This window comes from Maniola jurtina, chromosome 25 (assembly GCF_905333055.1).
Source record: "Maniola jurtina chromosome 25, ilManJurt1.1, whole genome shotgun sequence".
NCBI classification, from domain to species: Eukaryota; Metazoa; Arthropoda; class Insecta; order Lepidoptera; family Nymphalidae; genus Maniola; species Maniola jurtina.
In genome coordinates this window covers 2943577-2967669 of record NC_060053.1, presented here as the reverse complement: position 1 = coordinate 2967669, position 24093 = coordinate 2943577, and the positions used below count along the sequence as shown (strand labels likewise).

Here is a 24093-nt window from a genome sequence, read left to right as displayed (position 1 = left end):
CTTTCCAAGATAAAATATTATGTAATCATCAATTATTACATAATGAAACCATCAACTTGCTATCAACCAATATTTTTAACAGGTTCAAACTATTAGAAGCCATGCATATTGACCCTAGCGCATTTCAGTGCAATGCAGCGACATCTAGTTGTAAAGGTCAACATAGTACGCATTTAACGCAAGGTATTTTTAAGTAGATACCTACCTACCTATTCAAAGTGCTAGGTACTAAGCGGTGATAGTCTACTGCAGGGGTCGGCAAGTAGTTTTAAATGGGGTCCGAATACTTTTGAAATTTTTTATCGAGGTCCAAAAAAAAAGTCATACTGCTTATGTTTTTCACCACATTTAGGTTATTGTATAAATCACAATTGGTAACATTGGTGTGAAAAATTACACCAACCGACGACAGTCTTGAGCCAGTTTTTAGGGTTCCGTACCTCAAAAGGAAAAACAGAACCCTTATAAGATCACTTTTTTGTCTGTCTGTCTGTCTGTCCGTCCGTCCGTCTGTCGTGTCTGTCAAGAAAACCTGTAGGGTACTTCCCGTTGATCTAGAATCATGAAATTTGGCAGGTAGGTAGGTCTGATAGCACAAGTAAAGAAATAAATCGGAAAACCGTGAATTTGTGGCATATCATTAAAAAAAATTAAATGCGTTTTAATTTTCAAAGTAAGATAACTATTTGACCGACACGACGGACGCACGGACGGATAGACAGACAAGAAAGTGATCCTATAAGGGTTCCGTTTTCCCTTTTGAGTTACGGAACCCTACAAAAATGGTTTTTGTTTTTGTACAGGTCGTCCTGTCGCCCGCGTGTCTTGGTGGAAGTCACACGCGCTGTTGGCTAATTCGGAGGCTCGTGCTGCTTTGACATTCACTCTACAGCGAAGTGACTATGGAACTGAGATTACTTGTCAGGTAATGTGTTTGTCCATATGCAAGGAATCAAAAGCTTAATTTACTATAATCCGCTAAACCAGACAGATCTGTGTGGTGCAACATGCAGCATGCGATATGCACCCGCCCTCCCACTGCTAAATATGCAGGAAAAGCCAGTCATCAAGCAAGCAATACGCAATAGCAATTACGTTCAGTAATTCGAAGTTATAAGGCTCTGACAGACAGCGAGACCAGAGCAATTTTATTTTAGTAGACTCTGAGACCTTGCTTAGCTTGGTCCATTATATTTTGAGCCAAGGGAATATTAGCCATAATTTTATTATACCTATACTACCCATATTATAAATGCGAATGTGTGTTTGTTTTTAGTTTATTGGTGTGTTTATTTGTCCTTCAATCACGTCGCAACAGAACAACGGATCGATGGGTAGTTGTGATTTTTGATGTCATTCTATTTTTTTGTTCAATAATTTTTTTTTAACAGGCAGTGACTGACCCCTCCATCATGCCGCTTTCCGAAAATCTCACCATTGATGTTAACCGTAAGTAATTTCAAAGTTATTACCAAAAATTTGCTTTTGTAATACAAAGTAAAACCGGCCAAGTGCGACCAGACTCGCGCACCTTTGGGTTCCGTACTACAGTCGTATGTTTTCGACATTTTGCACGATAAATCAAAAACTATTATGCATAAAAATGAATAAAAATCTGTTTTAGAATGTACAGGTAAAGCCCTTTCATGTGATAATCCTCTTGGAGTAATCTTACTTTCAAAGTTAAAAATACTAATTTTTGTTCATGAACACATTTTCATTTTTTTTTTGTGATGGAACCACAAATTTACGATTTTCGGATTTGTTCCTTTACTTGTGCTGTAAGACCTACCTACCTGCCAAATTTCATGTTACCCTATAGGTTTTCTTGATAGGCACGACAGACAGACAGGCAGCCACAACAAAGTGATCCTATAAGGGTAAAGTTTATCCTTTTGAGGTAGGGAAAAAACACTTTAAAATTGGCACAATAGTTCAACAGAAAAATGGTAATTGTAATGGTAATGGTAATACACAAACACACACATCTTCTTAAAGAAACCTCAGATCCTTACAGACCGGTCTGCGAAAGGAATTCATAAATCTCAAAAGCCTTGGAAACTGCCGCAGTACGCATATAATAGGCCCATTTATATTCCGCGAGATGTTAATCCAAACTTTGTAATTGACAGCTAGATGATGTGTGTGAAAGCGCCTTTACAGCTGAATGAAATATGAACGAATGCTCCAGACGGTTTTGATATTATACTTTAATGCCAGCGTTATGGCTCTGATGGCTTAGTGGTGATAAAGTTATAAATATTATACTAGCGATCAACTACGGGTAGTAGAAAGTTAAACTCTATATGATAAAAGCAATTAGGAACCATACCTCTTCCAGGTTAGCTCGCTATCGTCTTAGACTGCATCATCACTTACCACCAGGTGAGATTTCAGTCAAGGGCTAACTTGCATAAGAATTAAAAAACTTATGATAACTATATGCCTAGAAACTTTGACAGATATAACTTGGCTCCTTGGTTTGTTAATAACAATTATTGTCAATGTGATTGTTTTATTTCCATAAAACAATCACATTGACAATAATTGTCAAATACGTACAAAATAGATACACGAGCGCAGCGAGCGCGATATCCTATTCAAGTTCGCACCCAAACCTTTCACATAATACCTGACTGTGGATGTGGTTGTGTTTGCGTTAATATTTGTTTGTGTGTGTGTGTTTGCGAAGTACGAAAATAGTATTTGGTATTCAACTGTTTATTTGCATAAATGTGGGTGTGTGTCCATACAAATGTTACAATTCTTATAACAGTAGATATCTACTGTTCTAAGAATTGCATTACAGTTTGACAAAAAATTATAGAAAGAATAACGAATGACTCAAAATTTAAAAAAACCCCCGACACAAAAACCTCTATAAGAAAACTAGAAAACAGCTGATAACTTTCAAACGGCTGAACCGATTTTCTTCGATTATAGCTAAGAACACTCCATCAAAAGCCACCTTTCAAACAAAAAAAATAATTAAAATCGGGTTATTCGTTTGGGAGCTACAATGCCACAGACAGATACACAGATACACACGTCAAACTTATAACACCCCTCTGTTTGGGGCGGAGGTTAAAAATACAAAACTTTAGAGCAAAGGCTTTGTGCGACAGACAGATACACACACACACACACGTCAAACTTATAACACCCCTCTGTTTGGGTCGGAGGTTAAAAATACAAAACTTTAGAGCAAAGGCTTTGTGCGACAGACAGATACACAGATACACACGTCAAACTTATAACACCCCTCTGTTTGGGGCGGAGGTTAAAAATACAAAACTTTAGAGCAAAGGCTTTGTGCGACAGACAGATACACAGATACACACGTCAAACTTATAACACCCCTCTGTTTGGGGCGGAGGTTAAAAATACAAAACTTTAGAGCAAAGGCTTTGTGCGACAGACAGATACACAGATACACACGTCAAACTTATAACACCCCTCTGGGTCGGAGGTTAAAAATACAAAACTTTAGAGCAAAGGCTTTGTGCGATAGAATACAAAAAATCAGTACCGTATTTACTGCAACACACTTTCGAGTTAATTAAGCTTTCAGGATTTCGTGCGGTTGCATTGTAATTGAAAATGACAATACGCATCTGTGAGTTCTTTGTGTGGTCATTACAAAATGGATTTACGGGAAACGAAGAGAACTTTACCGATTCGTATCCGATAATGCAGTTAATGTACAATTCAGTTTTTGTTTTTTTTTTTAATTGTAACTTTACAAATAAAAGTTACCTTATTTAAATTGAAATTTTACAAATAAAAGTTACCTTTTTTTAAATTGAAACTTTACAAATAAAAGTTGCCTACTATGCCAGCCAGCGTGGTGAACCATGGCCTAACCTTGCTTACAATGTTGTACAGAAGCAGGTGTTACTTTGCTGAAGTTCATGATATGCAAGGAACCAAAAAGCTTAATTTACTATAATCCGCTAAACCGACAAATCTGTGTGGTGTAATATGCAGCATGCGATATGCACCGCCCGCCCTCCCACTGCTAAACATGCAGGAAAAGCCAGCCACCAAGCAAGCAATACGAAGTCACGAGCATCGTCCATTTGGCACAAAGACAGCTTGCTTCCTGGAGACAGGCATAGGATCGTTTTTATCCCGGAAAATTAAATTTTAATTTTTTTAAAAGGGGGGGGGGGGGGATTTTAAAAAGATCTAAATTCACGTGGTCGAAATCGAAGACACAACCAAGAAAACTATGTATTAAATGTAAAAGTAACTATGCCAAGAATAATTTATCGTTGCATTTCTAAACTGTAAATAAAATAAATAAACGTTTCCTGTTCTTTGCTTGATTTTTTAAAGTTTAATTTCATTTAGAACACAAGAATGTAGGTCATTCAAATGTCAGCTGTTGTTTTTAATTAATGATACAGTGGAACTCCCTTCTTTTGTTTGTGTCGACATGTTAAATGACCTATTTATCAAAATGCCGGAATAGATTTAAAAAACATGTTTTTACGGTTTTTACTTACTCGCTCTAATGAATCAATTCTGGCTTGGTTATATTGGCTTGATAATAAATTCTATTGAACTTGTGGTGTGTTTTTCTATTGCCGCTATAACAACAAATAATAAAAAAGTCAAAATGACTGCGAAAGAAAAAAGTGTTCTTTCTTGTATGATGAAACGGAACCCTTCGTATGCAAGTCCGACTCGCACTTGACGGGTTTTTTGAAATGTTATTCTTATAAACTACTAGCTGGCGCCCGCGAATTCGCCCGCGAATTCGCCCGCGTGGATTTAGATTTTTTAAATCCCGTAGGAAATCTTTGATTTTCCGGGATAAAAATAGCCTATCTGTTAATCCAGAGTACTAACCTACCTCCATTCTGAATTTCAGCCAAAACCGTTCAGTAGTTTTTGCGTGAAAGAGTAACAAACATACATACACACAAACTTTCGCCTTTTACGACTCACGACACTTCAACCTTATTGAAGTAACCCTTTGTCCACAGTTCGACCACTCTGGGTGCGATTGTTAGGAGGCAAGCGACCTCTGGTAGCAGGTCAGAGTACAGAACTGGTGTGCCAAGCAGTTGGTGCGCGCCCCAAGCCCAACATATCCTGGTGGAAAGGCGGAACCAGGCTGAAGACTATCAGAGAAACTGTGAGTAACTAACCGTATTCACAAACGTTACTATGAGGTCTCATAGTGCGCTCGAACGCAGTGTCCGTTCCACCAATCAGATGACTGTATCACGTATTCACGTCAATTTATAATGATCTGATTGGTGGAACCTACACTATGCGTCGAGCTTACTGTGAGACCTCATAGTAACGTGTGAATACGGCCGTAAATCCTGAATACAAATGGACACCCTTCACCCTTCTAGAAGTCGGTAGATTGTTCTACCAACTACTTTGGTACTTGAATTGATTCCTCAGCTAAAATTCTATTTAAACTTTTATATAAAAAGCGTTTAAAATAGGTTAGGTAACTAGTATATAAAATATTTAAGTTACTTAAGTTAGGCATAATATTTACTAGTGGGTTTAAAACATTTAATTTAGTTAATTAGGTTAATCTATATTCTATGCTATAAACCCTAGTATCCAAATTCAAAGTTAGTAACTTCATTATCATTTTATAGTATTCTTACTTCTTATCGTTCTCCTCATTTAAATTCGTTCCATAGTCACGATTTTGAAATCAAGTAGTATACACTTTCTTTCCACGGAAAGAAGTTAATAGCTCTCTCTGTTACGTAATCCCATACAAATGACAGAGCCAAAAATCTCAGTGGGTGTTAACCTTTTTGAGTAACCAACCAATAGCAAAACTGTTTTCAAAGAACATTCCAAATTCAATTCAGAAACATAGTCGCGTATGTGATTGGTTGGTGACTCGTACAGAGAAGTACTTCTTTCCGTGGATAGAGGACTTTCCTCGTCATTTAAAATGGTCTTGCTTCTTTTTAAGACGGGTCTCTCCGTCACTCGCTTCATACAAATGTAATTCCAATTTCATTTGAATATTAAGCAACCAAAGTCCATGAAATTTTGCAGACATATTCTAGAAACTAATATCTATGTTTGTGGTTTTCCAGATTTCTGTTAAAATATTCAATTTCAAAGTTACGCCGGTCTTAAAAATTTACATAAAAATCTTTGAGCCCCTGTAATTTTAAAACTACATATTTTTAGAAAAATCTTAAACACCACAGACACAGATATTAGTTTCTAGAATATGTCTGCAAAATTTCATGTACTTTGGTTGCTTAATATTCAAATGAAATTGGAACTCCGATTGTATGAAGCGAGTGACGGAGAGAGCCCTGTTAAGGTTCTGCTCATTTCATACCATAGTCACGATTTTGAGATCAAGTTTCCACTTTCTATCATGTTCCTATATGCCCACTATTAGCAATTCCTTTAATGACTAATCCATTGTGATCAAATCAATTGTATTGTACGTTGAGATCATTAAGAGAACCCGATCTATATCGTGATTCATTTCAAGATTACAATCACCGATATCTATAACAGATAAAGTATTGACAATTGTAAAAAGGTCAGAGTACCCTACATGCATTATTTAATTGGCAATTGATATGAGAACCATTTATCTATTTATCTAGATTTAATAGTGATTACCTACGCAAACAAATAATTAATTACACAATAATAATATATGTATATAGCAATAGATATAAATGTAGGTATATACTAAGTAGTTTTAAAAACATTTGTAAACTAACGATTTAATTAACCAACACTACAAAACATAACATATGAACACACACACATACAAAACACAATTTTACTTACTATCAAAACTAACATAAAAAATAAAGGTAATTGTAGAATAAATAGCTAGATAGTTGTAAGAAAACCTATTGTACTTAAAGATAAGGAGTAAATAAAGGCTTAATAAATAAAAATAAAATGAGAACCAACGTATTCGTTTATGGACTAATTTGCTTGACGATTGTTATTCAAAACCTTACCAGGTAAACGTTGGTTAGTATGGTGAATGCATTTCTAATCCTGAGTCATAAAAATAATATAATTAATTATTTTCCCTCATTTATTTATTATTCACGCATTATCTTATTATTAAGAAATGTTTACAAAAGTAAAATAACAGAAATAACATAAGATAAAATAACAGAAAAATAACAAAAAGTAAAACAACAGAAACAACAAAAAAAAAAAAATTAAATAGCGGAAGTGGCGGTCTCCAAAAATTTTCTTTGCTATTTTATCGAGTGTGATGTCAAATGAAAGAGGAGAAAATTCTGAGCTCATGAATATAAATGTACTACAACATTAAAATATACCAAACGATAGGAAAACAATTTTTAACCCCCGACCCAAAAAGAGGGGTGTTATAAGTTTGACGTGTGTATCTGTGTATCTGTGTGTCTGTGTATCTGTGTATCTGTGTATCTGTCTGTGGCATCGTAGCGCCTAAACGAATGAACCGATTTTAATTTAGTTTTTTTTGTTTGAAAGTTGGCTTGATCGAGAGTGTTCTTAGCTATAATCTAAAAAAATTGGTTCAGCCGTTTAAGAGTTATCAGCTCTTTTCTAGTTTTCTTGTAGAAAAGAAGGTTAGATAACCGTTAGGTTCATAATATTATGTCAATAGACAAATGTCAAGCTGTCAAGATGGACGTTGCCTAAATACATAAAAGATATATAAGATAAGAAAACTCAGATACTTTGGATCGTCGGGGGTGTTATAAATTTTTAATTTACACTTGTAGCATATTATTTCAGCGTTTATTAAGTCGCAGTCGGGTTCTAGTTTCAACGTTATCTCGTTCTTAAACAGACGTCTTCGGATGGTAATGTGACTAGCAGCATCCTGACCCTGGTGCCTTCTATAGAAGATGCTGGAAGGGTGTTGTCATGCAGAGCAGTTCAGCCTACGCTCTCACATTCAACACACGAAGATGGATGGAAGCTCGAGATACAACGTAATTTTTTTTAAATTCTTATACAAGTTAGCCCTTGACTGCAATCTTACCTGGTGGTAAGTGATGATGCATTCTAAGATGGAAGCGGGCTAACCTGGAAGAGATATGGCAGTTTTTATTAAACATATCCCTTTGGTTTCTATGAAACTTATTTATGCGCGTTGGGGGATTTGGGTATAGGTAAAAGTTTCAAGATGCTAAGACATGCTAATTGTATTAGCGTTTAAATTTGTTTTTTAAAGCAAACTAATAAGGTTAAATTTTTAATGAAATCGTCAAGAATGCTTAGTAGTATGCGGTAGTGGGAGTATCTCCAGGTCCTAATTTTTGCGAGGTGCGATTCGTTCTTGCTTTCAAGTTCGATTCGATGTTATATCGTCTGATGCTCGAGTTGAATCGAATACTATTAAAATATTTAATTTTATGTTTTTTTTTGTATTATGTATGATCCTCGACGTGTTGAGTAATATTATATAAATTTAGATACGTATACGCATCACACACAGTAGGTATCTGTTCTATCTTCTGAATTTTGGCCCCGTACGAAAGTTTCAATCAGTTTGTTCTTCACAGATTTGCCAGTAGTGAAGTTGGAGTTGGGCGCAAACTTGGACGCGGACAAAGTTGTGGAAGGATCGGATGTGTACTTAGACTGCATGGTGCGGGCCAACCCGTGGCACACTCATGTGTATTTCACTCATAATGTAAGTAATTAATAAAATTATTATTGGTTTTTTTTTAATAATAATAATAAATAGGCTTTATTGCTTTCTTATTACTAGTGAGTAGTGACATAAACATGTGTTATAATCACAGGCGGCTCCTCCTAAGGAGCGCTGGTGCAGCGCACCCCCACAAAAGTTATAGAAAAATGTGTTTTTAATCAATATTATCATCAATATTCTAATCAATATACAAATATTAATTTGTACTTAGTTGGTTATCGTGACACATTATTTCACGTGTCCTACCTATAAATAATTAGTTCGCATTTAACTAGGCAAACTTGTGTTTGCACTGACTACAGCTGAATAGGAGCGCTAGCAATATCGCTCCTATGAAACAAATCTCCATACAACCAACAGTACCGAACTCAAGGAGTGCGAAAGGGAAATCTCGGCAAGCTCCGACGCGTGAAACAAAAGATTTTGTATGAGAAATTAGCTAAATATGGTGCGCCGCTCCGCGCTACGTTGCCAGCTCGTAGAGTTCGTAGCTTAGAAATTAAAAACAATCCTCAGGGATCATGTCAAGCAGAGCGGTCAAAAATGCGACGTTGCCGACTTTATGTAAACAAACATTCGTGAAACTGAATCGTCGCCGGCGTCGTATCACCTCTGACCTCATAGTCACTTTGCGCGCGAAGGCGGATTATAATTAGGGAGCATTTAAGGCATTTAATAATTTAAAAAAAATGTGCGTTATTTGTTGAGTTATTTATTGTTAAAATGGAACAATATTATGTGTTTTTTTTATGAAAAAAAGTGAATAGACTTTAGAGAGACGTTTCGAACTAAAGGCACATGAGCTGGTGGCCACCACGGCCTACAAAAATGTAACGTGACAACTATGAGCTACACGCGTGTTTTTAAATCTGAACAATTAAAATTTAATACACCATGGTGGTGTGTAAAATTATTTAGTTTCCCGTGCCCCGTGTCTTGTGTAACTTGTGTTTGGATCTTCCACCCCTGGCGCTTGAAACAGGAACTCTAAGTCATCAACTGATTTAGTATTTAAACTATTATTTTAGCGCATCAATCAATTAAAGTAAAAAAGTGACCTAGCAAAGTGAGTATTTAGAAGGTAAGACATTTTCAATTTTTTTTTGTGAACACCCATGAAAAATTTTCACGAGCCGCCTCTGGTTATAATTACATTAAATCTATAAAAATAAAAACTAACAATTAGCAATAAGCCGCAAACTCAGCATGGCCGAGCATTGATGATTTTTAAAGAATATCAGCCATGCTAATCATGACTATACTCCCCTTTCCCCTCCAATTAAGCGTAAAGCTTGTGCCAGAAGTGGCTACGACAAGAGTGCAACGGGTGGGGTTTGAACCGCCGACCTTTCGGAATTTAGTCCGTTCCTCAACCGTTGAGCTATCGAGGCTCCTTTACTATCTTCTTAATTGATAGCTGGTGCCGGGTTCTGTCTAGCGACCACTGCAAATGTTCATGGGAGGCGGTTATCACTTAACATCAGGTGACCCGCCTGCTCCTATGCTCGCTATTTTTATTTTAAAAAAAATCTTTTATTCTGGCATTTCACTCTTGTGCAGTTTAATCGTGTGTATTTTGATATTCGTGTGTTTTTCACTTTCATTTGTTAACCCCTGACCCAAAAAGAGGGGTGTTATAAGTTTGACGTGTATATCTGTGTATCTGTCTGTGTCATCGTAGCTCCTAAACTAATGAACCGATTTTAATTTAGTTTTTTTTTTGTTTGAAAGGTGGCTTGGCCGAGAGTGTTCTTAGCTATAATCCAAGAAAATAGATTCAGCCGTTTGAAAGTTATCAGCTCTTTTCTAGTTACTGTAACCTTCACTTGTCGGGGGTGTTATAAATTTTTAAATTACACTTGTTGAATGTATTGAAATTGATTTAAAATTGCGTTGGATGCGTGCCGACGTCGCGTGTATGGTCCAGGCTTAACATACAAAATTTGGTCATTAAATCCGTGGAAATTCGAACCTACCCACTTTTCATTGTTTGCCCTATTTAATTATTCGTTTCACAGTATTTATTTTCCGAACGATAAATGAAATTCAAATATCAATAATTGATGAACTCGCTTTAAATGGATCGAAACATTATAAATGATAAATCATTTTCGGTTTTGTGTTTAAATTGTAATTTTTGATTTGTAATTATTTGAATGCAACTGAGTTTAGATTATCAAAAAAGACGTTGTGCCTTGGTTCCACTATATGGCCGTGGTTTAGGTCTACCTCGTAAAGTCAAAGGCCGTAAGTCGTTTAGCATCTTAAAGATCACATTCGCGTGGCACGGTTATGCACATATACGTTAGATGTGTGTGATGTTTATAGGAAAAGGTCATAATTGCAACTAGTTTTTGATGCAATAGTTTCGCAGAATTGCTACTCGATTTCTGAAGCCGACCCGTACATAAGACTTATAGACATGATACTCAATGTCATTGTTTACCAGTATAACATGATCTCTTGTCCCTAGGGTGTGACAGTGAAGCCGGGTCCAGGTGTGGTGGTGGCCAACCAGAGCTTGGTTCTCCAAAGAGTTTCGCGTCGTGTGGCTGGGGCCTATGTCTGTATTGCCAGAAATAGTCTAGGAGACGGTGGCAGCGATCCTCTGGTTTTGGACGTTAAGTGTAAGTGACCCCTTTTGTTTCTCAAGGAACCCGGTAGTGTACCTACCTGCTCAGTAGTAGAAAAGTCGGTGATGGCCAAATGTTAAGACGTTGCTCGCCTATTATGTGGTCCTGAATTCGAAGAATTTTTAGAATTTCGTACCTCAAAAGAAAAAAGGAATCCTTATAGGATCACTTCGTTGTCTGTCTATCTGTCTGTCTGTCGTGTCTTTCAAGAAACCTATAGGATACGTCCCGTTGACTTAGAATCATGAAATTTGACAGACAGTTACTAAAAGCACAAAGGAAAAATCCGAAAACCGTGAATTTGTGGTTACATCACTAAAAAAAATTAAAATGTGTTCATGGGCCACAATGAAAGTTATAGGTAATTAGTATTTGCAACTTTCAAGGTAAGATTACTATACCAAGAGGGGTATCATATAAAAGGGATTTACTTGTATATTCTAAAACAGATTTTTAATTAAATTTTTATGCATAGTTTTTATGCACAGAGTAAATATGTTTCATCCATAAAAATTACTTACCTGTATGTTATTGGCGCACATACATCAGATAATGAATGTAAATATTTGGTTTACGGGCATCCCGCAAAATGTAAGCAAACATCATACCTTTCAAACGGCAAATGTAAACAAATCAGTTTTAGATTTAAGGCCGATTCACACCAAGCACGTACACGTGACACGCGTGAATCCGTAGACATAACTGCACGCATTACGTCTACGCGAACGTTTACGCCACGCAAGCGGTGTGCCTTGTTTTATACAGTTCCCATACATTACAACGCAATATTACGCGCTACGTCTACGCTTACGCGGCCTGTGTGAACGAGCTGTTATAGGCTGTATAGGTCGTCTCTTATTATAGTGGTTGTAAGTACCGCTATACCTAGGTTTAGCACATAACTGAATATGATCCTGCATTTAGTAACTACATGATGCCCACAACTTCGTCCGCGTTGAGTTTTTTTTAAAAATCCCGTGGGATTTGATTTCCCGGGATAAAACGTTGTCTATGTCAATTTCCGGGACGCAAGCTACCAAATTCCATACAAATCGGTTAAACGGATGGGCTTTTAAGAATCCCGTGGGAAGTCTGCTTTTCCGGGATAAAAAGTAGCCTATGTCCTTCCCCGGGATGTAAGCTAATTCTGTACCCGTCAGAATCGGTGAAACTGTTCGGCCGTGAATAGCTTGCAGACAGACACACAGACACACTTTCGCATTTATATTAGTATGGATGAATAATTCGGTCTGTATGTTTGTGTATAGATAGCCCGATGTGCAAAACACAACAAGCGGGAGTTTTGAGGGCGGCGAGAGGAGAAGTCGTCGAGATTGACTGCGAAGTTGATGCCAACCCTAAGGTAAGTTAGTTTTAGGGTTCCGTGTGAGAATCGTGCCAATGTTTCAGCAACGTTTCAGCGACAAGTTACTTGTGTACCTTTTAACAGGGCTCTCTCCGTCACCACAGGCATAGATATTAGTTTCTAGAATATGTCTGCAAAATTTCATGGGCTTTGGTTGCTTAATATTCAAATGAAATTGGAACTACGTTTGTATGGAGCAAGTGACGGAGAGACCCCTCTAAGGAAAATAAGGCCCATGGGCAAACTGAATGAAAAGAAAAAAAGAAAAATAAACAAAACACCAGTGTCAAAATTCTTTATTTGTGTAAATATATGTAGGTTGACAGCATTTATGTAAAGCATGTAATTTCAGTAAATAAAGGCTTAAATTATTATTATTATGAAGAAAAATAGATAGTAAAGTAGCTGAAGCTCGCGACTTCGTCCGCGCGGATTTAGGTTTTTAAAAATCCTGTGGGAACTCTTTGATTTCCCGGGATAATTAATAGCCTATGCTACTCTTCATCCTTTCAACTTTAAAGCCTCAATAGCTCAACGGTTGAGGAGCGGACTGAATTCCGAAAGGTCGGCGGTTCAAACCCCACCCGTTGCACTATTGTCGTACCCACTCGTGGCACAAGCTTTACGCTTAATTGGAGGGGAAAGGGGAGTATTAGCATGGCTAATATACTAAAAAAAAACTATGTCTATGTAAAAAAATTAAGTCGATTAGTTGCTTAGTTAGGACGTGAAGGAAGGACAAACAAACACACTTTCGTATTTATAATATTAGTACCTATCAGATGAAATAAATACACCTAAGATCATACGTTTGTTACAACAGGAGCCGATGACTTACCACTGGTGGTTCAACAGTACAACGCACTCCAAGCTCGAACTCAACACTTTTCCGATGAATGCGCAAAACAGCCTTGGTAAAGTAACTATTATCCTTAAATGAATTATAATTCATCCAAGCTATTACCCCCATATTATTCTTAAAAACATATGTAAAAAGAAATCTTATATTTTGAGAATAAAAAAAAATACTTACATAAGTTAAAAATTACATGGCATGGTTAATGGTAAATGACAGCATTTACCAGGGATGATTGACATCTGCATACATAACTCAAAATTTAAACAAGTGTAAATTAAAAATTTATAACACCCCCGACGATCCAAAGTATTTGAGTTTTCCAAAACATCATTTTCAAATAAATAATTATGTATTTAGGCAACGTCCATCTTGACAGCTTGACATTTGTCTATTGACATAATATTATGAACCTAACGGTTATCTAACCTTCTTTTCTACAAGAAAACTAGAAAAGAGCTGATAACTCTTAAACGGCTGAACCAATTTTTTTAGATTATAGCTAAGAACACTCTCGATCAAGCCACTTTTCAAACAAAAAAAAAACTAAATTAAAATCGGTTCATTCGTTTAGGAGCTACGATGCCACAGACAGATACACACGTCAAACTTATAACACCCCTCTTTTTGGGTCGAAGGTTGAAAGGGGGGAGCAGATTTATGCACAGTTAACGTTATTTTTTTTTTATTTTTTTTTTTTTTATTTAAAGGTTTACTAGCGATTTAACATAAACTTAATAACTATAATAAATACATTGGTTTTTCTATCATGCTCAACTATGTTAAATCATTTAAAAGTAAACACTGCATGCAAATTCCGTACAAATACCATAAAGAGTTACAAAGAGGATATTATGCTAACTAACGATTTTTCTAGTTCAATGCAGTATGAAAGATACATATTATATTTAAAATGAATAAGCAAGATAAAAAATTAAAATTAACTAGGTACATTATCTAATGATACAATTTTTAAAGTTTATACTGTTACGTTACGTTAACGTACGTTAACTTGCAAATATCAATCAGGGCTCATAATTTTTTAGAGTTAGGGCGGTTAAGCACTACATCCGAACCGAATACGTGAAAATACGTTCCGAAGTAGTTATAGAGCTATTTGTATCGTTATCTACGCATTATAACCGACTTCCGTCATTCGATTTCTCTCCGTCATCGGAGTCTTCAAATTCGGAAGCAATTCGGACCGACTGAGTAGCCGTATTGTACGAACGCTGTATATTACTTCGAATTCAGAGTGCGTAAGCAATATCCGAATTTGTTCCGAGTTTTTATATCCGTATTTTCATCCGGTTCGGATGAATGCTCAACCGTTCTTAGGACATGATTCTAACACACAGTTTATTGTTTAGACAGATACTTGTACATGGTTAACACGTCGGCCGACTACGGCTGGGTACAATGTACCGCCAGCAACTCGGTTGGACGACAGGACACTCCTTGCCTATTCCACATTTTACCTGCAGGTAACTAATCTATTTTTTTAAACCTTTAGACATATGTGTATAATAAAATCGAAGAAATAAAACATGTAAAAACCTTAAAGCATATTTTTTTCTCGTCTTTCCTTTTAATTTATTTATCCTTCTTCATTTTATTAGTCTGACTAGAACTTTAAATGGAAAGTGGGAACTTATCGAGTTCTTCCCATCGAGTCACACTCTTACCAGCCCGGCTAGCATGGGCAGTAGATAAAAATTATATCCCCCGATTATATCCACTGATGTCATAGAAATCAGTGGACATAATCGGGGATATAATTTTTATCTACTGCCCGTGCTAGCCGGGCAGTTGTAACTTTCTTATCCAATTCTCAATGAGGCACACTTTAGAGTGTGTGTGACTCGATACTCTATTTCTCCAGTCAAGCGCAAGCCTATATCTCAATGAAAAAAAAAAAGTCGCGTTGGTTTCGTTTTATTTCCAGCGTTGTTGTATGTGTAATAACGTTGTTTCTTTTGTTCATAGAAAAACCCTCATCAGTGAAGAATTGCGAGATCACTAACGTAACATACGACTCGCTGACACTCGGCTGTGTTCCCGGACATGACGGAGGACTTCGGCAGTCGTTTTTATTGCAAGTCAGTTTACTTCTTACATCCTAAAAATTTACATTTACCTAGCAAGTGTTGGAAATCTATAGAATAACCTTACCTTATGCATCCATAAAGTTTTTGTAGAATGCTACTAGAAAAATTACAGTTAAAAGTCAAAGTTATTTATTGAAATTGGGTACTTTGTACACTTTATGATTGTCAAACAATGATGTAGTGGTGATAATCAATTACGTTAACTTAAAACTAAAGCAACGAGGGTTCCAAACGCGCCCAAGTTTGAGAAGAGCCCACAGCAAACTCAGCCGGGTATTCTTTTTTTAATCACAACTTTACAAAATCACTTATTCCCAAGCTTTTTTATTATTTAAATTTAAATAATAATCCTTTAGATTTTAATGGGATTTTTCAATCAGTTTACGTTTTATGAAAACTTTGAACTTGTTGAGAGACATATCCAATTATGTCTTCTGGAGGCTTATTATAAAAACGTAGACAATTACCAATAAATGAATTGCTAACTTTACTTAGCCTAGATTTGGGCATTACAATTTTATATTTATTTCTAGTTGTAAGACGCAACTGAGTTCAATTTTTTTTTTATAGTAGTATAAGTATATTACGGACTTCGTCTGTGTTGGTGTTAGCTGGCGGGCGTACTCTGCCTTTTTGGAGTGTTTTTTTTTTTTTGTTAAAACTGACTGGAAAGCGCTCTAAGTACCCACTTAAGCAGTGCGTATGTCGGCGAGCGCCGACAGAGACGGGTCCATACTTGTATAGTTTAACTAACTTGTTACAAATAACTACAAACTTGACATTGGCTAAACTTTGTAAAGCCAGACGAGAAAAAAAAATAGTATAGTACTTATAGTAATACACTTGTAGTAAAGTGTAAGAATCTGTATTTGTATAGGTATACGACATGGCAACGGGTTTGTTACTCCGGAACATAAGCAGCGACGACCCCCAGTTCGTAGTGTGGGGTCTATCCGGCACCAACGCCGTCGGTATATCCGTCCGGGCTTACAACAAGAAAGGGTTGAGTGAACCTTTTACGCTGTCGTCTAGCTTGCTGAAATATCCCCAGAGGCATACAGGTTTGTAATCTATACATTAATTTAGAATCAGTGAACGTAATCAAGTTTCTAGGAATATACGTGGATACAAATCTAACATGGAATGAGCAGATCGGTAAGGTTGCTGGAAAGGTCAATAAGTTTTGTTTTGTCATGCGACGGCTAAGGAATATAGTAGATATGAAAACTAGGCTGGAAGTGTATCATGCGTACGTGGCCTCTAGTCTTAGATATGGTTTGATGTTCTGGGGTAATGGGAGTTACATTAATAGAGCATTCATTGCCCAAAAGAAATGCGTCCGAGCAATGTGTGGTGCCGCACCAATAGATAGCTGCAAACCACTTTTCAAAGAACTTAATTTGTTAACTCTGCCATGTTTATATTTATTTGATATTTGTGTCTTTATTAAGAAGCATAATGATCTTTTCACTAAAGCGTATAATGTTCGCTCTTATCCTACGAGGAATCCTAATAGGTTGGTGTTGAATTGTGTCCCTAGAACGGCAATGTATACAAAAAATTTCACTGGAATGTGCATTAAAGTGTTCAATAAATTGCCAAATCACATCAAATCATTACCTCTTGGACCATTTAAAAGAAAATTGTATGAATGGCTCAGCGCGAAAACATTCTACACTGTAAATGAATTTTTTGATTATAAAGAATGAATAAAATTATAATTTAAAAAAATCTTAGTTATTTGATATTATATTTATTGACTTGATGTGATTATTCTATTTGCTATAATACTTTATATTTTTTGACTTAGGTATAATTTGACATGTGATATATTTAATGTAGTTTAATGAATTCAAAGAATAGTTTAAATAATGACTTTGTACAAATTTTGCATGCCTGATTATGTAAGGTGAAACATTTCTACTGGACAATATGTACTTAATAACATCTCACTGTAAAAAATGTTTCTGCAAATAAAAAATCTTGAATCTTGAATCTTGAATCTATACTAATAAATAAAATTGGAGTGTCTGTCTGTAATTTCGAAATAACTACCTCATATTAAGCTCATAGGGTTATTTGAACGATACCTTAACTGAATCACACGTTTTTAGAATTTTTGTTTGTCTGTCTGTCTGTCTGTCTGTCTGTTTGAAAAGACTAATCTTTGGAACGGCTGAACCGATTCTGACGGGATTTTCACAGACAAGTAGAGGATTGACCAGGGTGTAACATAGGCTACTTTTTTAACCGACTTTCAAAAAGGGAGTTGTGTTTTTCTACCTATGTACACCGAAATCTCTGAGATTTCTGAACCGATTTTCGTAATTTTTTTTTAAGCGATAGAGGAACTTTGCGACATTGTTTCATAAAAAATTTGGATTCCAACTCCTCAATCCTGATGCTGCAGGGGATCTGACCAATCCACGCGGGCGAAGCTGCGGGCATCAGCTAGTCTATACTATTACAAGCCGATGTCCGCGAGTTCGTCCGCGTAGATTTTAAAAATCCCGTTAGAACTGTTTGATTTTCCGGGATAAAGAGTCACTCGTACAATCCATAGCCTACTGAGGTCCATCCCGGAGATGTACCTTTGCGGTTTCCACCCCAGAAAATCAAAGATTTCCAACGGGATTTTTAAAAGACCAATATCCATGTAGTCGAAACTGCGGTCATCGTGTTATTTATAAATTAAAACGTTAATAATATCAAACAATAAACTTTCATAAAATATGAGCGAGGTTAAATAAATAATTAATTGATTGTTTATTTCGAATCCGATTTGATATATTAACAGTGTGACTGTGTGTGTGTGTGTAACTGTGTATGTTTGTTACTCTTTCAAGCAAAAAATACTGGACGGATGTGGCTGTTTGAAATGGGGAGAGACTATATCCTGGATTAACACATAGACTACTCTTTATCCCGCAAAACAAAAGAGTTCCTACGGGATTTTGTGTTGTTCCTACGAATGAAGTCGCGGGCATCATCTAGTTTTATATAAATACCTAGTTGGAGTACAAAAACACAATGCTGATGTAAATATAATATGTACTAGTTGACGCCCGCGACTTCGTCCGCGTGGATATAGGTTTTTCGAAATCCCGTGGGAACTCTTTGATTTTCCGGGATAAAAAGTACTATGTGCTAATCCAGGATACTATCTATCTCCATTCCGAATTTCAGCCAAATCCGTCCAGTGGTTTTAGCGTGAAGGAGTAACAAACATACACACACACACACACACACACACACACACACACACACATACAAACTTTCGCTTTTATAATATTTGTGTGATTTGTTTTTTAACCCCCGACCCAAAAAGAGGGGTGTTATAAGTTTGTCATGTGTATCTGTGTATCTGTGTTTCTGTGTATCTGTGTATCTGTCTGTGGCATCGTAGCGCCTAAACGAATGAACCGATTTTAATTTTGTTTTTTTTGTTTGAAAGGTGGCTTGATCGAGAGTGTTCTTAGCTATAATCTAAAAAAATTGGTTCAGTCGTTTAAGAGTTATCAGCTCTTTTCTAGTTTTCTTGTAGAAAAGAAGGTTAGATAACCGTTAGGTTCATAATATTATGTCAATAGACAAATGTCAAGCTGTCAAGATGGACGTTGCCTAAATACATAATTATTTATTTGAAAATGATGTTTTGAAAACTCAGATACCTTGGATCGTCGGGGGTGTTATAAATTTTTAATTTACACTTGTATTGAACTAAATATGAATGCGCCATCTTGGAACGTCCGCCATATTGAATTTATTGACTACATTATTAACATTTTTATTTGTAACCCGTATTCATTAGTAAGTAGTTAATTGAAAGCGCAAACCAGTTTGTTCAAGTTATTTCCACGATCCATTTTTTCCCATTTGTATTTAAATTCGACACGCAATGGAATATTTACGTTCGTTTACTTTTAAATTAAAAAGATAAATGTGATAAATCATACCCATAATATCGTTTTGACACGGTAGTCTGGAAATTTAGTAAACGAATGCTATTAATTTCGTTTTAATTAATGCCAAAATGTATATTTTTCGCGACTTTGTCACCACGAACCAGTGTGGTAAAAATATTTTGACGATTCACAAGTGTAAATTAAAAATTTATAACATCCCCGACAAGTGAAGGTTAAGGTAACTAGAAAAGAGCTGATAACTTTCAAACGGCTGAACCGATTTTCTTGGATTATAGCTAAGAACACTCTCGATCAAGCCACCTTTGAAACAAAAAAACTAAATTAAAATCGGTTCATTAGTTTAGGAGCTACGATGCCACAGACAGATACACAGGTCAAACTTATAACACCCCTCTTTTTGAGTCGGGCGTTAAAAGCACTTGTAAAAGTTTACTTGAATAAAAAATTTCAAACTCAATTCTATTCTATTCTAAGGAACTTTATACGTAGGGGCTATAGGGTGTAATTAGAACAGTAGCAAAAACTTAGAGCTACTATTATACTACCTAAACACAATCCGAATAACCATTTGTCTTATACTTGTAGTTTTAGTGATTTGGTATCTTTCAAACCCGCAATGTATAGCGCGCAAAACTCGGGATTAATGCCCCGCCTGCGACGGGCATTGACTCCATGTCACCTAATACGCAAACCTTCGTTGACCTGTAGCGTCAGTCAGATGTTTTATTTGCAATAGATAAATTAATCTTAATTTATAATGATTGTAAGTGTCGTAGATAATAGTTTAATGATTGTGTGTATATATAATAAATGTAATTAATATATTTTAAATTGCGATGCCCTGACAGGGCGTCATGTAACTATACTTATTTAGCTTTAAGTTATATAGTTATTAGTACATGACAGCAATGAAATAAATAAATGAAGGAATAAAAGTACTCCATCATAGCTGATCGTTCTTTTCATTGTAGCCAACGTTCCTGTTCGTGTGGAGTTGACAACAGTTCTGGTGACAGTGCTGTGCGCTGTGGCCATTATAGCGGCGGTCACGGCCGTCTCCGCGTTCGTCTTCTGCTGGAAGTACTGCAACAAGAGAGAGGGTGAGATTGATTAGCGTTTAAACTATCAACGGACAGAAGTTGGTATAGCGCTCTCTGTTACGTAATCCCTTACAAATGACAGAGATAGCGAATAAGCTCATTGAGCGATTTTGAATCAACAACCAACCACAAACGCAACTATGATTTCGGATTGAATTTCGAGTGTTTTTTGTAAACATTTGCGAATTGAATTTCGAATGTTTTTTGGAAACTTGACGCTTGGTTGGTGCCTCAATGAGATTTTTGTCTCATTTGTATGAGATTACGTAACAGAAGTCAAAGTTAAAGTCAAAATCATTTATTCAAAGTAGGTACAATTGTACTCTTTTTGATGGTCGAAATTGTTAAATTTATACGATATAGTGGTGATAATTAATTACGTAACTTAAAACTAAAGCTACGAGGGTTCCAAACGCGCCCAAGTCTGAGAAGAGCCCACAACAAACTCAGCCGGGAGAGCGCTCAGTATAGCGCTCTCTCTCAGAGAGAGAAATTCTTTTCTTGGATAAGAGTATATTGTACTCTTTTGTTTGTAAATATTGTAAGTAAATATGTGCGTGCGAAGAACCTAACTATGGTTCTTCGCACGCACATACAATAGTACCTACAGAAAATATGAACGCAAACGTGGCTAGAGAAATCAGTAGGCAATACATGTAAACATTCTACAGATATGACAGATATGAACTATTTACAGACATGAAGAATGAGAAAACGCATCGAAAACAAGACGAGATATCTAACATACCACTCACTGGGACTACTGAATGCGAAAGCGTTGACAGCTTAGGTAAGTTTTTAGGCTGTAACAAGAAAACTTACATAGTTAAAACTTAATATACTTATGAAAATAGTGGTTATAATTTATAAGAAAAACGTATGTAAAACCGCGCCGGCAAATCCATCCATACTAATATTATAAATGCGAAAGTGTCTGTCTGTCTGTCTGTCTGCTACTTTTTCACGGCCCAATAGTTTAACCGATCCTGACGTTTGGTACAGGGTTAGCTTATATCCCGGGGACGGACATAGGCTACTTTTTATCCCGGAAAATCAAAAAGTTCCCACGGGATTCCTAAAGACCCATTCGCTTTACCGAAATAGCTTTATATGGGTACTTAGTACTTACCGAAATAGCTTGCGTCCTTGTTATTGACATGGGCAATTTTTTATCCCGGAAAATCAAACAATTCCAATGGGATCTTTAAAAACTAAAATCTACGTGGACGAAGTCGCGGGCATCCTCTAGTTATAAATAAACATGCTCTTGTATGTCACACAGTCAATTATCTCAGTACTAACTCAACAGACTATAAAATTTATCATTCCTTTGTCACCAGATAAGAATCCAGACATAATACCAATTGAGGGTAAAATTAGCGATAATTGCTCCAATAAATCGTCAGCGACTGACTACAGTTCAATAAGACCGCTGCTTTCCAAGTCTGAACCAGATAAATACGATTCCAACTGCGAACGACATTATGATCACAATGAACCATGCAGCCAATACGTCCAAGTTAGACCACTGGACTTCAGAGTGCACCAATTCCAACATGGCATGCAGATGCCCAATATTGGTCCAAGCATACAGGGTTATACAAACATGAGTCACATGCCCAATGTTGGACCAAATGAATGCAGAGCGTCGTATGACAAAGTGTACGAGAATTGGTTGAAGTATAAAAATTCTTTGCCGCTGAATACTAGTGGATTGGTAAGTTGTTTCCTTTCTTTGAACTTATATGATTGTCCAAATGTACGCATCTATATTAGGCTACATAAACAACGTTGGACCAAAAGATTCCCGAACGCAGTGTGAACTCATGTACAGCAGGTAAAATAACAGTTTATTTCGAAAAGTATTATGACCACAATGAACCATGCAGCCAATATATCCAAGTTTGACCATAAGACTTCAGACCACACCAATTCCAACATAGCATAACAGATGCCCAATATTGGTCCAAGCATACAGGGTTATACAAACATGTGTCACATGCCCAATGTTGGACCAAATGAATGCAGAGTGTCGTATGACAAAGTGTAGGTACAAGAATTGGTTTAAGGATGAAAATTCTTCGCCACTGAATATCTAGTGAAATGGTATTTTTTTTTAACAACATGATATAACTATAGCTAAGTGCCGCAAACTTGAAATGTAAATATATAACCTATGTAATATAGTGCTGGATGTAATATAAAACATATTTTATGTAGTATGAAATAGGCTGACCCCGCATATATTCGAGACATAGCTTCAATATTATATTAGGTATATTAAAAATAAAATAACATAAAACATTTGATATAAAGTAAAGAAATATTTATTATTTTCATAGAAATATATTACAGTGCAAGAAAGAACCTGTCTAAAGAAAAAGCTATCATCAAAAAGTTATCATCAAAATTAAATAAGAAATTGCAAACAAGTAACTTTTTACGAACTTGGAAGATTTAATAAAAAACTCTTATTTATTTGCAATACGTAATAATACGGAATCTTCTTAATGCCAGTAAGGACAGACACAAACGCCCGATATTTGTCTAAGTCTGGCAGCTGACTTTTATCCAATTATAGGCGCGACGTTCGATTTCACACCGCCAAAACAAACCGTGGTTGGGTCTCGTTGGTACTCCGTAGTTTAACGACCTAGAAACCGATTAGAGGTAGCCATGGATTTAATAAATACTGCCCTATCATTGCACTCTGCTTCTCTTAGACTGTGTCATTGTCAATTTACTATCAGGTGGGATCACAGTGGAGAGTCAGCTTGTAATGAAATTAAAAAAAAAAAACGACATAAAATGTCGAGTTTTGTTGCGAGAGCTAGGTTTTTGTAGGACGACTATTTTTGTTCAGAGACCAGGCGCTTGATAAAAAGCCTCGATAGCTCAACGGTTGAGGAGCGGACTGAATTCCGAAAGGTCGGCGGTTTGGCGGTCCACCCGTTGCACTATTGTCGTACCCACTCCTGGCAAAAGCTTTACGCTTAATTGGAGGGGAATAGGGAATATTAGTCATGATTAGCATGGTTCAACGTAAAATGACAGGATACAGTGTGACCTCGCAATTACCTCTGATTGGCCGACACTCTCTCGCCATTGGCTAAAATGCATTGTTGAAGCAAAAATATTGTAAACTCTGCATCGCTGATTATCTCAATCAAAGATGCAGATTTTTTGTAATCGACCTGGGGTTACTCACTAGTAAATTCAAATTCAAAATATTTTTATTCAATTAGACTTTTATACGTTCTTTTGAATCGTCAAAAGCATCTACCACTGGTTCGGAATGCCTTTCCTACCGAGAAGAACCGGCAAGAAACTCAGCGGTTGCTCTTTTCAAAGATTCGATATACAATATTATATATAGTACAGTAGGGAAGCCGTCAAAAACCTCTTAAAGAGGATTTTGAAA

The 24093-nt window shown here is 36.4% G+C and overlaps 1 protein-coding gene across 1 annotated transcript in view; it reads left to right on the top strand.

Annotated features, from left to right (window-relative positions):
• Positions 1–24093, top strand: part of LOC123877972 — a 180409-nt gene that overhangs the window by 143097 nt on the left and 13219 nt on the right. The window contains exons 7-20 of the mRNA XM_045924921.1: positions 804–925; positions 1392–1449; positions 4992–5143; positions 7814–7958; positions 8532–8662; positions 11157–11310; positions 12585–12679; positions 13506–13596; positions 14909–15022; positions 15525–15637; positions 16524–16707; positions 20544–20672; positions 21370–21462; positions 22013–22389. Of these exons, the coding sequence (XP_045780877.1) occupies positions 804–925; positions 1392–1449; positions 4992–5143; positions 7814–7958; positions 8532–8662; positions 11157–11310; positions 12585–12679; positions 13506–13596; positions 14909–15022; positions 15525–15637; positions 16524–16707; positions 20544–20672; positions 21370–21462; positions 22013–22389 (1958 nt within the window). The remainder of the gene's footprint in view (positions 1–803; positions 926–1391; positions 1450–4991; positions 5144–7813; positions 7959–8531; positions 8663–11156; positions 11311–12584; positions 12680–13505; positions 13597–14908; positions 15023–15524; positions 15638–16523; positions 16708–20543; positions 20673–21369; positions 21463–22012; positions 22390–24093) is intronic.